General features: G+C 39.0%; 3 protein-coding genes across 3 annotated transcripts; 2 read left to right on the forward strand and 1 right to left on the reverse strand.

Annotated features, from left to right (window-relative positions):
• Window positions 1-2,990: 2,990 nt before the first annotated feature.
• LOC308085249 (olfactory receptor 52J3-like) lies at window positions 2,991-3,929 on the forward strand (the record flags this gene model as incomplete). The annotated part of the gene is made up of 1 exon (XM_080428327.1): window positions 2,991-3,929. The coding sequence occupies one exon, from the start codon at window positions 2,991-2,993 to the stop codon at window positions 3,927-3,929; it is 939 nt and encodes a 312-aa protein (XP_080284453.1).
• Window positions 3,930-6,482: 2,553 nt separating this feature from the next.
• LOC308085250 (olfactory receptor 4C45-like) lies at window positions 6,483-7,490 on the forward strand (the record flags this gene model as incomplete). The annotated part of the gene is given in 4 exon segments (XM_080428328.1): window positions 6,483-6,569; window positions 6,826-6,915; window positions 6,919-7,301; window positions 7,334-7,490. Coding segments are annotated over 4 exon segments (717 nt in total).
• Window positions 7,491-13,803: 6,313 nt separating this feature from the next.
• On the reverse strand, window positions 13,804-17,445 carry LOC308085251 (claudin-15-like; the record flags this gene model as incomplete). The annotated part of the gene is made up of 4 exons (XM_080428329.1): window positions 13,804-14,014; window positions 14,477-14,558; window positions 15,982-16,137; window positions 17,253-17,445. 4 exons carry the CDS (start codon window positions 17,443-17,445, stop codon window positions 13,804-13,806), a joined length of 642 nt encoding a protein of 213 aa, XP_080284455.1.
• Window positions 17,446-18,470: the final 1,025 nt, after the last annotated feature.

The following is an 18,470-nucleotide window of genomic DNA, read 5'->3' on the forward strand; positions in this document are numbered from 1 at the left end:
ACACACACACACACACACACACACACACACTGCATTTGTTCTAGATGGGGCTCGACTGTTTGCTGTGTAAGGGTTCTTTGTAATTTCTCTCTAAATGCATTTAATTAACATTTGTATGTGTTTGTACGATCAAGTGTTCAAAGTTCAAAGTTAGATTTCTAATATTTTGAATTATACTTTTTAATACAATGTTTCTGTGACTGCAGTGTACATAGCATATAAAACAGATATGGTAAAGATAAAGAACGCTAATTTATGCCTTTATGTCATTTTATTTAATTAACATTTGTACGATTTTTTTGGTTCAAGGTTTTATTTCTACAGACATACTTATACGTTTTAATACAATGTGCAGTGACATGCTCCTGTGGCTGCAGCGTGCATAGCATTAAAAAACATAAGATAAAGTTCAAGAAATTGAAGTATGAGCAATAAATAGAAGTTATTTTTAGATGTGAACATTATAAGTGGTTGATGTTCATATTTGTGTTGGTTGTTTAGTGATGATCAGGCTGAGGTCTCCTGTATGACCTGTGTCCTCTGTACTAGTGTTCATGTAATCAAAAATACTTTCTATTCTTATTCTGTGGTTATTCTTCTGAGCCTCTGAGAAAAGAGTTGTTTTCTGTCCTCTGCACACACAGCACTGTGGGCAGCAGAGAGCTGTGGACATACAGTAACATGATTCTATTAATGAAGTAAATATAAATTTTTATTATATAGCAAAGTACAGTTCAGCACTTGAAATGCCTTCCACTTGAGCTATTGAAAGAATCCCTAGTTATAAATACAGTAACTGGTCATATGGATCAATGATTAATTGACTTTTAAGTTATTGGAAACTTGTCTTTCTGTATAGAAACAGAATGCTGTGCTATGTTTAGAAGGTACATTTGTAGAATGTATAACAGTGAAAATGGTCTTCATTCTGTGGTGTACTATGATGATAATCTATATTAATCTGCGTTACAGACAGGCAGCTGCTGCCATCCTTTGACCTTGGCTACTATATTCAATTCTTCTCTTAGTTTTATTACTGGTTAGTAATAATTGTACTCTTGAGTATGGAAACAGTGGATGACCTTTCTGACGACATGTATTTTGATTTGTGAAGCACTTCTTTCAGAGCTGCAGATTCACTTCCCATTTTCTGCCACAGTTTCAAAACCCATCTCTTCAGATGTCACCTCACAGCCTAACACTTCTCTCTCCTTATATCCTTTCTTGTCACTTTTTGTTATATACTTGCTAGTTATACTGAGCAGATATACTCTATGTTGGTTACTTATGTTCCTATTTAGATTTGTTGTTGCCTGCCCACAAAATGTTAAATGTTATTTACATTATACTTTTTAATACAATGTGCAGTGAAATGCTTCTGTGACTACAGTGTACATAGCATATAAAACAGATATGGTAAAGATAAAGAATGCTAATTTATGACTTTATGTCTAATTTTATTGAATTAATATTTGTATGATTTTTTGGGTTCAAGGTTTTATTTCTACAGACATACTTTTACGTTTGAATACAATGTGCAGTGACATGCTCCTGTGGCTGCAGTGTACATAGCATAAAAAACATAAGATAAAGTTAAAGAAATTGAAGTATGAGCAATAAATAGAACTTATATTTAGATGTGAACATTTTAAGTGGTTGATGTTCATATTTTTGTTGGTTGTTTAGTGATGATCAGGCTGAGGTCAAAAATACTTTCTATTCTTATTCTGTGGTTATTCTTCTGAGCCTCTGAGAAAATAGTTGTTTTCTGTTCTCTGCACAGCACTGTGGGCAGCAGAGAGCTGTGGACATACAGTAACATGATTCTATTAATGAAGTAAATATTCATTTTTATTATATAGCAAAGTACAGTTCAGCACTTGAAATGCCTTCCACTTGAGCTATTGAAAGAATCCCTAGTTATAAATACAGTAACTGGTCATATGGATCGATGATACATTGACTTTTAAGTTATTGGAAACGTGTCTTTCTGTATAGAAACAGAATGCTGTGCTATGTTTAGAAGGTACATTTGTAGAATGTATAACAGTGAAAATGGTCTTCATTCCGTGGTGTACTATGATGATAATCTATATTAATCTGCGTTACAGACAGGCAGCTGCTGCCATCCTTTGACCTTGGATACTGTATTCAATTCTGCTCTTAGTTTTATTACTGGTTAGTAATAATTGTACTCTTGATTATGGAAACAGTGGATGACTTTTCTGACAACGTGTATTTTGATTTGTGAAGCACTTCTTTCAGAGCTGCAGATTCACTTCCCATTTTCTGCCACAGTTTGAAAACTCATCTCTTCAGATGTCACCTCACAGCCTAACACTTCTCTCTCCTTATATCCCTTCTTTTAACTTTTTGTTATATACATGCTAGTTATACTAAGCAGATATACTCTATGTTGGTTACTTATTTTCCTATTTAGATTTGTTGTTGCCTGCCCACAAAAGGTTAAATGTTATTCAGAAAGCATGTTGTTTAAAACAATGCTAGGTTTGATGTTTACCCTGGTATCCTAGGCACTTTCTCTTTTCGCTCTATTTATGTGACTATTTCTCCTGTTATTTGTTGGCCAGTGTTCATGCTTAACTCTGCTTTACTCTGATCAGGAATCACAAATCAAATGTATTGTCACATCACTGGTTTGCAGGTGTAAAGAAGTGGTTGAAATTCGTTTTTTTTGCGCAAGCTCCATCATTTTGTTGTTTTTCATGAAGATAGAAGAAGAAAAAGGAGTGGGGACAGGGAGAGGTAGAGCAGGGAGAAAAATCTAACATCAAAGAAGCATATCAAAGAGGTCAAAGAGAACAAAGAAATCAAGATATCTACGTATCGTTGTTGTCAGGCAGAAACCTCATATCTCCATATTTATATTTTGCTCACGCTCTACTGTTCCTCTTTTCTTCATGCTTTTGGATTGTATACCCCTATACATGGAGTAAGTTACACATTTAGAATCGCCCCCAGGCCTGAAAATGAACAACAACACGGACATTGTGTTTGTTCTTCAGGGACTTAACGAAACACAGACGAACAGACAAATATACTTTGTGTTCGCTCTTGTCTCGTATCTCTTCACCATCTTCGCCAATCTCACCCTCATCATCACCATTTTTCTGGAGAAAATGTTCCACGAGCCCATGTACCTGTTTCTGTGTACCCTGTGTGTAAACGGTCTCTACGGAGCATCCAGCTTCTACCCAAAGCTCCTCCACGACCTCCTGTCTGACGTTCAAGTCATCTCCTACAGCGGCTGCATCACTCAGATTTTTGTTGTCTACTCCTACATCTTCTATGAGTTCAGCACCTTGACAGTCATGGCATACGACCGCTACGTAGCCATCTGCAAGCCTCTGCATTACCACTCCATCATGACACATCGGACCGCCACACGGCTGCTGATGCTGGCCTGGGGCCTCATTCTGATGGAGACGTTAGTGGGAGTATTGCTCACTACCCGGCTGCCGCTCTGTGGCACCCACCTCCAGGCGCTCTACTGCACCAACTGGGAGGTGGTCAAACTGTCGTGCATCGACACCACGATTAACAACTCATATGGCTTCATTCTTATCGTGTCTCATGTCAGCCAGGTGCTGCTCATCATTGTGTCCTACGTGCGCATTGTGCGCGCCGCTCTGCGCTCGCGTGACGACCGCAGGAAGTTCACGCAGACCTGTCTCCCTCACCTGGTGACGCTGGTGTACTTTATCTTGTCCTTGTTGTTTGATGTGTTGAACAGTCGCTTCGGGAGCAAGGCCCAAAGCCTGAGGCCGCTCAGGAACATCATGGCAGCCGAGTTCCTGGTGGTTCCTCCTCTCATCAACCCCATTATTTACGGGATGAACCTCCAGCAGATCAGACGCAGGGTGGCGCACATGTTTACACGCAAGATCCACATGCTAGTGAGTGAGTGAATGAGTGAGTGTGCGTGCATGCGTGCATGCGTGTGCATGCGCACGAGTATGTGCGTGAGTGTGTGTGTGTGTGTGTGTGTGTGTGTGTGTGTGTCAGTGTTAATTTCGACTTAAAACGATGATGAAAAATCGTTCGTTCTTCGGCTATAGCCTACCTTTTTCACTGAAGAAATCTAAATAAAAACTAAATAGAACTAAGCTATGATGACTGAAACTATGACTAAATATATTGACGATATTAAAACTAACTGCAGTTGATCAAGATCTTTTGGCCTTTGATTCTGTTCCTGCTCAGATGTTCTGATTTACAGAGGTGGTAAATTTACTTGAGTACTGTATTTAAGTATTAGATTTATTTGATACTTATTACTCTTACTCGAGTACATTTCCAAGACGTTAGATGTAAATTTCAAAGAAGGCTAAAAAGTACTGAGTACTTTTAGGTTCGCTGGTTGTTGTTTTTTTCCCCTAAAATGCAATTGGCCACACGTTGTATTCGTCAAAGAAGGAACCCTATCCAATGTTCCCTGTAGCGTGCGCCCGTGCATCCACGCGCACACGGCCGAACGTTGACGCGCACACGGCCGAACAATGAAAAAAAAACCCAGCTGAAATCTGTCGCGCACAGAAAAAAACATGTGCTCCACTCTGTGTCAGTCCAGGCTACAGGCAGGACGGCTGCCTGCAGCCTGTGTGTGTGTGTGTAATATATATTTATCTCTGATTGCATTTAATTAACATTTGTCTGATTTGTTTGTATGTCAAGTGTTCAACGTTTTATTCTTAACATACTGTACATACTCATATGTTTAATATACTGTAACATACAGATATACTACTGGGTCTGCCTAACCAATCTAAAGGGTAAGCCAGGGGGGAAACACATAGGGAAGTTTAAATAACGATGCAAACTGTACATAAATATAGTTTATAAGTGGTTGGTGTTCATATTCCTGATGATCATGGTGAGATCTCCTGTATAGTGTGTCCTCTGTACTTATGACTGTTGGTTGATTGTAATATTCATGTAATCAAAAATACTTTCTATTCTTATTCTCTGCTTGTTCTCCTGAAGCTCTGTATGAGAGCTTCTGACTACAGAGGGGTGTTTTTTTTCTGTTCTCTGCACAGCACTGAGGACAGCAGAGAGCTGTGAACATGAACACACAGCACCATAGGGATACAAATTCTATAATATGCTGACTAAACTAAATATATTTGGTCACAAGCTGAGAAAATTGATAATAGCACCGTACAGATCGGCACTTTAAGTGGTACGGTTATTGAAAGAGTCCCTCTTATAAATATTTTGTCATATTGGTTGTTGATGAATACACCTTTTAAAGTGAATCTGGTTGAAAATATATAAGTGTATAAAATATTTTCTGTTTGGAAATGGGACTGCTGTCCCATGTTTAGATGGGAAAGTAAATCATTGAACATGTTCTGCATTCTGTAGTGTACTTTTATGATAATCTACGTTATACTCTGTATTATATAGACAGGCAGCTTCTGTACCCTTCTAGTCCTTGGATACTGTATTTCATTCTGTTTATAGATGTATCACTGGTGATTGTATTCTCTATGAAAACAGTGGCTGGCTTTACTGGTAAAACTATATGTGTAACAGGGTTGTTATTGTGTTTGAAGTCCGTAAAAGTGCATGTGTATTTTGGCTTTATCTATGCAGGGCTCCCTTTTATTAGGGGTTACATGTGTTGATTTTCAAAGCACTGCTAAAGAAATTGTATCGGGACTCTAGGTGCTGGCTCACACACCTTGTTTGTTCCTAAGGTTACATGTGAATTAGGCATGACAGCTGTACAGGTTGTAATCATCCAGGATAATTGCATGTGTCTTATCACTCGCTTGGTACATTTTGTTCCATAGTTGTGTTCACTTACCCATATGAACACCAACCTACTTCAGAAACTGAATGGACATAATAAAAAAAAGTTCTCAAAACAAAAGGGCAATAATTACAAAAAAGTCACTGTTACTTACATTGTTCACTTGTCTGTCAGCACTTGTTAATTTGCTTGACATGCAGTGGCTATGTGGTACTTTTCTTAAAGCATTAAGAGCACCCCATTACTAATGCTAGTAAATGGAATTAACCGCTATTCCATAAATTTACAAATGATTTGTCCTCTTAATATAACGTTTTATTTCCATTGTTTATCTTTTTAATGATTTCAATATCAAGTTAACTGTCCAATTCTTTTTTTAATATTTATTATTAAAGATGTTTAATATCTTTGATAATGTTTACATCATAGCTGTGTTTTGGCCTCCACAATAATTGCCTTTGGATTGTGTGCCCCTATACATGGAGTAATAGTGCACATCACATGCCATGGGGCTATTGAAATACTGTGTTTTAGGATAAGTGTTTGAATTGCTTGCCTGCTTTTTGTAACCGAGCGCTGTTAGAAATTAGTTTTACCCCTCAAATGTGCATGGGACTGAGAATTAAATGAAGTAAAGTAAATGCTTGTTTGTAAACGAATGCTAAAATGAGGAGTTTGGCAGACATTTAGCACAGGCCTGAAGATGAACAACAACACAGACATTGTGTTTGTTCTTCAGGGACTTAACGAAACACAGACGAACAGACAAATCTACTTTGTGTTCGCTCTCGTCTCGTATCCAGGGGCGTCGTTACGTGGGGGCTTCGGTGTCTATAGCCACCTATGTTTTATCCAAATACCACCAATAAAAATGTAAAAGAAATAAAAATAGTTTTTAATTTTAATTTTAATTTTATTATATATCTATAACCCTAACTTAACCCTACCCCTAACCCTAAAACCGAAATAAAGTAACAAAAAACGGGGGGGAAAGTACCCAAATCCGCCGAAATCCGCGACCTAGACACACCTAGAGACCTAGCTAGCAACGCGTCTGCTCGTATCTCTTCACCGTCTTCGTCAATCTCACCCTCATCATCACCATTTTCCTGGAGAAAATGTTCCATGAGCCCATGTAACTGTTTCTGTGTAACCTGTGTGTAAACGGTCTCTACGGAGCATCCAGCTTCTACCCAAAGCTCCTCCACGACCTCCTATCTGACGTTCCAGTCATCTCCTACAACGGCTGCATCACTCAGCTCTTCGTTGTCTACGTTTTCTATGCGTTCAGCACCTTGACGGTCATGGCATACGACCGCTACGTAGCCATCTGCAAGCCTCTGCATTACCACTCCATCATGACGCATCGGACCGCCACACGGCTGCTGATGCTTGCCTGGGGCCTCACTCTATTGGAGACAGCCATCGGGACACTGTTCACAACCCGGTTACCGCTCTGTGGCACCCACCCTCAGAAGCTCTACTGCACCAACTGGGAGGTGGTCAAACTGTCGTGGCTCTGGTGTTTGACGCGTTGAACACTCGGTTCGGGAGCAAGGCCCAAAGCCTGAGGCCGCTCAGGAACATCATGGCAGCCGAGTTCCTGGTGGTTACTCCTCTCATCAACCCCATTATCTACGGCATGAACCTCCACCAGATCAGACGCAGGGTGGCGCACATGTTTTCATGCAAGATCCATGCGCTAAACTGAGTGAGTGAGTGAATGAGGGAGAGGGGGAGATCGAGAGAGAGAGATCAGCTAACACAGGGACGATGTCAGAACCTTCCCTAAAACATCCGCTCCACATGTCTCAGGCTCTTCTCCCTTCTAGCTCCCAAACTGTAGAACGAACTCCCCTTTGCAGTTAGAACTGCAGTGCAGACTCACTCCCAATTTTATGCCTTAATCTGAAGACTCACCTCTTCAGACTCCACCTTAGCCCGTAGCACTTGCCCTAGCCTTGACAACCTTGCAGTCTTATGAAAAGGTCAAAATGTAATTTAGATAGCATGTTATTTAGACAGATGGTTAATTTATTGCCCTGGCATCCTATAGTTTGTATAGTGTCAATGCAGATTATTTATTTTTTGATATTATAATGTTTAGACTGATGATAAGTTCTTGGTTACCTACAGATTACTGAGGCACTACACTGTCTATATGCATTTGATGTATTACCTTGTGTTTACCTTGCTTACTTTTAAGTAGCTCTGGATTAAGAGCATCTGCTAAATGCCTAAATTGGAGAGGGAGAGAGAGAGAGAGATTGAAAGAGAGAGAGGGAGATAGAGGGGGGGGTAGGGATATAGCCGGCAATGTCACAGAGAATGTCTTTGTCATGAAATCTGACAGTAACATGGTAACTTTTGTGTTTTGTCTCTTTAGTAATGTGTGTGTGGTCAGGAATTACTTTTGTTGCAGGAATGACCCAAATCTTTAAATGAAGGACATTTGAAAAGGGGAAAAGGAGAAACAGATATATTTGTTAAAAAATCTATAAACATCTATGCATTGTGTGCATTATGTTTGTGTCAGTGCTGCTCATTTTAAACCTAAATGTGCAGTTGCTGATCAGCATTTTCTTTTTGTTCCTGTTCTGATGACCAAATAACTTCATCTTTACATATAAAGTCATTTGATCACATTTGATCTTTCTTAACTTGCTTTCCTTCCATATAATTGTTTGAGCCATAAGTAGCCTACACATTTAATTGTGCGGTGTATAATATACTGTAGGCCTATACTGTGGTGGAAAAAGTACATTTCTTTACTTAAGTAAAAGTATCAATACTGCAATGTACAAACACTCTGTTATAAGTAAAAGTTCCGGTAATCAAAATTGACTTGAGTAAAAGTACAAAAGTATTGGCATCAAAATATACTTAAAGTACCAAAAGTAAAATTACTCATTATGTTTCACAAGGTAGCCTATCGTATCAAATGTATTCAAATCTTTTGAAAATAGCCCAAGTTCAAATAGGGCTGAAGTGGTTCATGTATGTTTTGTAATAATAATTCAAACCTACAAAGTAGGCTAACTACAGTAGTAACTTAAGTTTTCAAATAATTGTAATGGAGTAAAAATGACAATATTTGCCTCTGAGATGTAATGGAGTAGAAGTAAAAGTATTGAAAATTGGAAATACTCAAGTAAAGTACCTCAAAATTGTACTTCAGTACAGTACTTGAGTAAATGTAATTAGTTACTTTCCACCACTGCTGTCAACTTTATTTGATTAATACAACTGCTAGACATTGAATGGATCCTGGCTGGTTCGGCCTGACCTGTACAGACACAGGGAGTCGACTTGAAAGTAGTTCTGGTCCAATACGTTAGAATGAGTTCTCTCCTTATAGTCCATGAGCCATGATTATCAAATAGGTGGGCAAAACCGTACCTGTATATAATTGTTTATAGGGTCAATATATATATTTTTCATATTTATCACACATTTTGTAATTTTCACCATACGTACATGACAGGTGAAAAAATTACAACATTTAAAAAATAGTTATCATAATGAAACTTCCCCAGTTGAATACTTACATGAAGACAATGATTTATCGTATTACAAGTTTTATGAAATTGTATATTTAAATATGCAAATTAGGCATTATATAGGAAAATATGCCCGATTTTGCATAACTTTCCAGAATCAACATTGGAACATTGGACAAAGCCAGAGTCAACATTCTTGTTTCATTTTGTTAAGATGTTAGAGTCAAAGGTTTTTAACGAGGGAATATTCAATATCTATATGTATCACTCCATAAATAAGAAAATACTGTGAGCAGGCATAAAAAAGAACATGTTTTGGTGGCCAAATTCTAGTTTTTTGTTTGTTTCTTTTACCTTCATATACATCAAGTCAAAATTAACTAATGAGTTTGTTTCATATGACACAGAGAGTTTGAAGGACCAAATGATCACTTTATCAAGTAAGATGAGTTAGTTATGTGGAAATATATACGGAGAGTGGGGACCCAGAAGGCAGACGGAGGCTGTTGTATGGTGAACATATCAGTTTTACTTTTAAAAAATATATAGAGATACAAAGGAGGATTGTATGACAAGGCCAAGGGAGGGATATGGCAGGGAGAAGGTTCAGGGGTTCTGGTACACATCAGGGGCAAGGCACAGTCAGGTCCTCTTTTTTTATAGACATTAGGAACATTGGTTCTCAGCACATACTTTCAAATTGGGGATATTTACAAGACTTATTTTCAAATTATCCGATTTGTGTGCAAAATCTTGCATTAAAAAGCCATGTAAGCATATATGGAAGTTTTGAAGAAGTAAAATAACCTTTCCAATCAATTCCCTATACTTGAATTATGCAGGAAAGTGGGTTCGTCTCTACACAAAATAAGGTTCAAAAGTTGTTCATACAATTTGCATGTGACAATATAGGGGTCCACATATTCAACGCATGATAACTACCACTAAGCTACTAGTCTGCAATGGTTATCATGCCAAATTGTAAACTAGAGATGAACAGCTAGTCAAAAAATCAAACCTGGATTTGCCCACCCATTTGATAATCATGGCTCAATTTTGGGGCTCATGGTCTAAATGCCTAATTTGCATATTTAAATATACAATTTCAGAAAACTTGTAATACGATAAATCATTGTCTTCATGTAAGTAATCAACTGGGGAAGTTTCATTATGATAACTATTTTTGTAATTTTGTAATTTTTTTCACCTGTCATGTTTGTATGGTGAAAATAACAAAAAGTGTGATAAATATGAAAAAGCTGCTCCTGTGGAAAGGTTATCATATATTTATTTACTTATATTGACCCTATAAACAATTTAATACAGGTACGGTTTTGCCCACTCATTTGATAATCAAATCTTGTCTGGCTCATGGACAATTAACGCTGTTACTTTTCAGCCGTTGCCCGGACACCCCGGCAGCGCTCTCGTCTGTAGTGAAAATAAAGAACACACTTCTGCTTCTCACCACAACAAAGACTGTTTTAATGTGTTGATTGTTGAAAGCCTACTTTCCTTAGTGGGAACATTCTGAGCCCCCCATCTTCTCACGTCTAAAATACACGTTTTGACCAGAAAAAAATATATTTCACCGGATGGAAAAATCTGGTCAATAGAAATATTCCATTGACCAGATCTGTAGGGGGCGCAGTCACAGGAGTTGGCCTAACTACAGCATACATTTTTTCCTTCAGGTGAAATATTTTCTTTTCTGTCCAAAAAGTGTATTTTAGAGGTGAGGTGGAGGGCTCCTGTTGCCACTAAGGAAAGTAGGCTTTCACCATCTTAAACCCGTCTTTGTTTTGGTGAGTATATCAAAAGTGTGTTCTTATTTTTTTTACTACAGACGAGAGGATGCGTTACTGGGGGTGTTCGGGCAACGGCTGGAAAGTAATAAGATGAAAGCGTTAGAACACTTTCAAATATGACAAGCATACACTGCCACCTGGTGTACCCTTCATCACACCAACAAAACCTATTGTTGAAACGTGATCAAATCACGCTTCAATGAGTCCTACCTTACAATGTATGTTAATAGGCTACTTGTAAACTCATAGGAAATTGATAGTAAGAAAGTACTACATGATTGTCTACTACAGTGGTTCTCAACCTGTGGGTTGGGAGCCCCAGGGGGTCCCCACATGATTTTGGGGGGGTGTCCCCAGATGACAGTGAAGGGACAATGTAAGGACTTATAAGACAAACTATACTATAAAAACTGGTCAAACATTGGCAAAATTGTGTAGATCTGCTATTTTCACAATATTTATCTGGGGGGTCCCCAGTTCAAATATGATTATTTTGGGGGGTCACGGCCTGAAAAGTAAGTACTAAGTACATGGAAATACTGTTAAAAACCACCAAGCACAGAAACCTACAAGGAACTAGTTGGACAATATTAGGATCTATTAAAAAAATCCATAGTAATAGTGTGGTATGGTAGGCTATATATTCTCTTAGGAAGTTTTTTTTTGTTGCCAAACTGTCAGAAAATTACAGGGTTCAAAATTTCAGACCCTTCCCTCACTTTCTGGGGGGTCACTTCAGTTTTGACCCTCTCAACTATTCTTGCAACTATATTTCTGCGATTTGAATTCAGTGAGTGACTCAAGCATTCAACCAAGCCGTGTAATAAGACTGAATAATAATGAACAGAACAAATGATAATTAATAAAGGACCACAATGATTTTTATTGTTTTATAAATATGAATTATGTCAATCAATCAATCAATCAATCAAAATCAAAGTAATTCATATTTTTGGGGTATTCTCTCCATAGAGTACAAGTCATTCAGCACTGCTCTATAGTGCAGGGGCAGAAGTACTTTGACCGCACTAAATTATGCAGTCTGAATAGAATAAATAGAATCAGGAACATATAATATACAAAAATAAGAATAAGCTAAACCTGTATTGGTCCCGTGGCAAAATTCAGGTGTCATAACAGCAAATGACAGCAGTGAGAATGAAACATACAGAAGTGCAGGTAAGAGTCGAGAACCAAACCAAGTTGAATTCAAAAAATTGTGATATCGCTCACACACACACACACACACACACACACACACACACACACACACACACACACACACACACACACACACACACACACACACACACACACACACACACACACACACACACACACACACACACACACACACACACACACACACACACACACACACACAAATTCACAAAACAAGAAGGAAAAAAACATTTGAGATGGTGGTATGATGACAACAAGCTGTAGTTTATAATGTGAGCTTGTAGAATGAGCAGAAGGATTCTGCTTTGTTGTATCTTTGTTTGTCTCATCTTTCAGTTGGACTTTGTAATACTTTGAGGACTTTCATCATAAATACAACAGATCATCATAATTGTATTAAACCTCTCTTCTCCCTCCAACATTTATGTCAGTAAAACCCTGAACAGTAACAGTTGAATAATGAACTGAATAAGAGACTTGAGTAGAGTAGTGGAGCTTGTAGCCTCCATGCTAGTTTTGAAACACATTTTTGAAAGTGTGTTTTCTCCCCAATTTTAGTCATTGTGCCAATTGATTCCTCCCCACACACACACATTTCTGTGTTGTCACTGCTGTTGCACCCTACTGACTCACCTGCCAGTGAGGAGCCCCCACCGGGAGGATGTAGAACCTTCATCCTACTCCTCCCGCCAAACACTCCCTGCTGACAGATGCCGCCCCCAGCCCGTAGGAGTATACACGCAGTGACCAGTATCACTCTCCCCGCCCGGCTCCCCCTCCCCCCCCCCCCCCGAACACGTGCCAATTGTGTACGACGTGTAGACGCTCGTCAAAGCGGGATGCACCACGGTGGATTCGAACCCGCAACCTCCGTGGTGGTGGACAGGCACTTTACCACTGCGCCACCCGAGCGCCTGTGTTTGAGAATGTTTGAACATTTTTAGTTTTTCAACACAAATCTTCTCTTCTGGGGGTCCCTGGCACAAAACATTTTCAGATGGAGGGTCCACGGGAAAATATATATCATTTTAGGGGTGTCCTCCTTGGCACGACAAAGTTTGAGAACCACTGATTTAGAAGGCATTTGTGGAATCGGCCTGAGGTCTTAATGGGTTAACCCATTCAATCCGGTCATTTTAGATTTGATCTATAACCATTATTTTATACTTTGGGCAATTCAAAAATAGCAGATCTACAAGCTCATAGCATGGGACAGAGTGTCGCGCTACGAGCTTGTAGATCTGCTATTTTTGAAAATTTGCGCAAATCTTTGAATATATATATTTTTAGAGCGAACATCTGTAACTGAAATCTTTGCTTCTGAGAGGTCCCTGGAACAAAACATTTTACAAATGTTCGCTTTAAATATATATATTCAAAGATTTGCACACATTTTCATGATTTTTCAAAAATAGCAGATCTACATGCTCATAGCGCGGCACAGAGTGCCGTGCTATGAGCTTGTAGATCTGCTAGTTTTGAACAGCGAAAGAAATAAAAGAATGACACAGATGCGTTCCCAGATTGAATGGGGCTAAACGTACAGATCAGGAGCTGCTCTGTAGAAGACGTGGTGGTGGGTGGTGTTGTACGTTGCTGGGGGTCTCGTTGCTGGGGGTCTCGTTGCTGGGGGTCTCGGAGGGTCACAGCAACAACACAGCATGGACACACACAGCAGGGAGCCACCCAGGATGGCCAGAGCAGAGGCTGCCCATCCTACATACAAACCTGATCCCAAGTTAAACCTACAAAATATACACAAAATATACTTTATTAGTCTTTATTAGTATTCTTAGGGTTGAATTTGCTGCGGGGGGGGTCCTGTTTTTGATATCCTTCGACTTCACCCATTTTCAACCTATTGTCATATAATTGGTCCTCACTAATGCTCATGATAAAATGTTTTTTTTAATATATTTATATATAGCTTGCAGTTTCTATTGGCTTGGATTCACCATCGATGATGTCACTGGTAGGCGGGTTTCTGAACTGTCTGAGATACAGACACGGTAAATGGTGCCATATTATAATGAGCATTAGTGAGGACCAATTATATGAAGATATGGCTGAAGTTGTCCTTTAAATATGCATTTCAAGTTTGATATTTATGTTGTGATAAGTTTTTTTTTTTTATATTTGTTTTATAAATGGAATCCTGAGTATTATTATATAAAGTAGATTGAGCTGAATATTATCCAAATACTTACTTCACTCCTCCATAGAAGGGATCGTGGAACTCCTGGACAACTCTAGAGGCATACCAGGACACAGCTATCAAGGTGCACACACCTGTTGTAAAAAAACAACTGTCAGTAAAAATTAAGGAACAACGTAAGACAGCTTTAAAAATATATATAATTCTGAGATAGGTGACTGTACAAAATATTAAAGGACCATTTTCAACCTATCTTCATATAATTGGTCCACTCCTCACTACTGCTCATTCATATTATGGTAGGCCTGCAATTATTTTCTACCCTGTCTGTGTCTCAGAAGAGGGCTGTGGACAGTTCAGAAACCCCCCTACCAGTGACATCATCGATGGGGAATCCAAGCTATTAGAAACGGCAGGCTTTCTATTCATGGATAGTTAGCATGATATAATGGAAGCCATTGTTCTCACGTTAATACAATTCCAAATAAAAAAGGTGAAATCTTGTTTTTAAAAAAAGAAACCTGCCTAAAGATGATGTCACTGGTGGGTGGGTTTCTGAAGTGTCCACAGCATCCTAGACACAGACCGAGTAGAATAGTTTTTTTTACCATTTAGATTTTTTTCAGTGAGGACCAATTATATGAAGATTGGGTGGAAAATGGGTGAAGTCGTCCTTTAACAGTTATAAAATAAAGTGCAAAACTAGCCTGGCTCCAGACCATAGACTCCGCCCCCTCCACTGTGCTTCAGTCTGAGAAATCAGGCTAATAAGGTTCTGTATTTGTTTCCATAATTATGCTATGGCTCTGTTTTCAGATAAAGTTCTGAATTTGTTTCCATACGATTTAAAGTAGCAATACCACAATGCAGAAATACTCTGTTGTTACAAAGTAAAAGGCCTGTATTTAAAATTGTACACTGTCAAAGTGCTTAAGGATTGGAGAGACAGCGGGATCCCTGGAGGATTGGCATCAAAATATACTTTAGTCAAACTTTTTTTAAACTATACCAGAAAGAGTCGAGCAATTTTCGAACATCCAAAGTATAAAATAGGGATCCATAATGGAAACAAGCCCCTGGGGCTTTTAGCATAACCTGTGCCTGTAGCCTACTACCTGTAGGCCTACTGTAAATAGTCTTTTTAATCCATTCAATCCGCCATTTTAGATTTCTTTGGATATTCAAAAATAGCAGATATACAAGCTCATAGCTTGTAGATCTGATATTTTGGAATAATCTTGAAAATATTTGCAATTCTTTGAATTTATATTTTTTAAAGCGAACATATGTCAAATATTTTGTTCCAGGAACCCCCCAGAAGCAAAGATTTGAGTTACAATGTTCACTTTAAAAATATATATATTCAAAGATTTATAAATATATTCATAGCACGGATTTAGAATTTTATTCATAGCTCAGTGCTATGAGCTTGTAGATCTGCTATTTTTGAATAGCCAAAGTTGAAAGTATGAAATTATGGTTACAGCTCAAATCTAAAATGACACAGATACGTTTCCGGGTTAATAAAGTATTCAATCAATCAATCAAAGTCTTTACCGGAGAGGATGAACAGACCACCTCCAGTGACAGCTATCTTGACCTTGTGTTCCGACATCCTGCCAATCTTGAGTCCAAGAGCCAGCACCCCGATGGAAGCCACGCCCCCCAGCAGGATAGCCACAACCATCAGAGTTCGGCAGACATGGATGTAAGCTGTCCAACAAAAAATATTAAACAGGGAGTGAGTTATTGACAAAATTCTAAATGGCCACCTAAATTCATTAGAATGGGCTCAGTGAAAAGAAAAGTAAAAACAAATACAAACAGCTGATTAGTACAGCTGAATAATAAAAAATTATAATAATATGCTTGCTAGCTGGTGTTGGCAATAGTCTAAATCTGCTGTCTCTCTGTCTGTCTGTCTGTCTGTCTGTCTGTCTCTCTGTCTGTCTGTCTGTCTGTCTATGTTGCCTCTTTCTATATACTGTAGTTTCTCTATGTTCAATTGCTGAGTGTTGTAGTAATAATTCAAGATCACTCTAGGATATTCACAGATTTTTGTATTACAAAGTCTAGCTGTCCCAATCTTATATCTAATATAATGTGAAATCACCCTGGTATTGGGGGGGGGGGCATAAAAGGCTATAGCCCTTGTTTGATTACTTATTTAATGCATGGACTTTTGAACAGGACAATGAAAGGAAAATAACCCCAGAAGTGTTTTAAGGTGAAATGACCCTTTAATGAGTGCCGGAATCCCTCCCTTTGGAACAGAGCTCTTTCATATGAGCCCAAGGTCTCTTAGATATGAAACTGCTTGTCATTCACTCTCGACGTCGACGTAGATTCTATATTTGGACATTATAGGCAAAATGTGGGCAACGTGAGTTGGGACAGATATTTTAAATTAGTTAATTATGTAATAATTACATTAGAAAGTGGTTCTAATGTAGGCTATATACATACAATACATTAGATTAGACTTCTATAAATACAAATACAGAAGAATTGTTAACTACGGCCACAGGTGCACTGTTATTCTGTTAGGAATAACAGTGTGCCACTGTTATTCCTATCTGCACCAAATGTAGCACAAACACTGTTCAGGGGTCTGCCATGACAATAGTCATACCAGGGGCCACTTGTGGGCCCCGTTAGGACCCCCGGGGCATGTGTGGCCCCAGGACCACACATGGCCACGTACATGTTATGTAATTTCCATATACTTATATAACAATTCAACTAATATTGTTGTATAGAACTTCTGAAGTTGTCCCTCATCTGTTTCCCTGAACTATTTCTCTCCCATTAAGTCACATATAGCCTACCTGGTAAGCTCAGAAGGGTTCCAATGGTGAGACATTGCTTTACATTGTAGTGCTCGACACAGACGCTCCAAAGGTTCTCGTGCTTTTCCATGAAAGAGGAGGATATTTTCCAGTTGTGAAACAGAGTCACCCACGTTAAGACCCAGCCAGCGACGCCAAACAGAAACCATGTTACATCCAGCGTGGCTCTCATGGTTACAGCACAGATGGTTTTAGGTCTCCTACTGTACTAAACTAAAGTGTCGGTCTAACTTCCATCCGGCCTGCTAAGACACACCCTGCCTGGCTCGCTCTGATTGGCCAGTCTACTCGTTGCCTTGACAACGAAGATAACGGAGTGGAGGAAAGTAGCGAGTGCATGCTTAAGCTACTTTTGTATTTCTTTTCCTTTGGCTGCTGGCTTTGCTGTTGGTACACCACTTAACCCTCTATTCTTAGATAAATTGGCTTAAGTTACAACTGTACTTGGATCGCTTTTTCAGTCTCTTTTTTGATAAGAGACTGTCCCTTTTTATTTAGGTATTTAGAAGGGTATAAACGATGCTTCCTTGTTCATACTTATAGCTTATTTGCACCGAAAATAGCCAATCTACAAGCTTACAATGTATAGAGTGCCCAGTCTTCCCGAATAAGTTGTCCAGTCTTCCAGAAGACTTGGTATTTATATGGAAATAGAAGCCCCCCCACCCCCTGGATTCCTTCGACCATGACCCAACTCCCAATATGTGCCATGCCCATTTTCACCTGACTAGATTTTTCACAATTTTCTTCAAAAACACTTATTGCTAATACTCCTACAGATTGAGTCCAAAACTCACAAATCGCTACACATAATCTCTGGAGTTATGCGATAAAATCCTGTGTGTGTGTGTGTGTGTGTGTGTGTGTGTGTGTGAGTGTGAGTGTGAGTGTGTGTGTGTGTGTGTGTGTCCATTGATTTGATACAAAACTGTTCACATGCAGACAGTGACTAAGTTGTGAAGCTTAGGGCTGTGCTCAAGTATACTTTGCCTGCAACAGGAATTTAAGCTGCAACCTTTCTGCTACCTTCTGACCTTGGTTCCTAAAACTCCAAATCCCAGGTGTGTGTTTTATTCACTGCCTGTTAGTTGTGACTACAACCAGTGGTGAGCTGTGGATTTTTGAACTATGGGGGCTATATTTTATGACGTCACGTGCGCGGGCACGTGCACACACACGCGTGCGGGCACATGCGTG

Source organism: Gymnoscopelus braueri, assembly GCF_963280865.1.
Source record: "Gymnoscopelus braueri genome assembly, chromosome: 5".
Classification (NCBI taxonomy): domain Eukaryota; kingdom Metazoa; phylum Chordata; class Actinopteri; order Myctophiformes; family Myctophidae; genus Gymnoscopelus; species Gymnoscopelus braueri.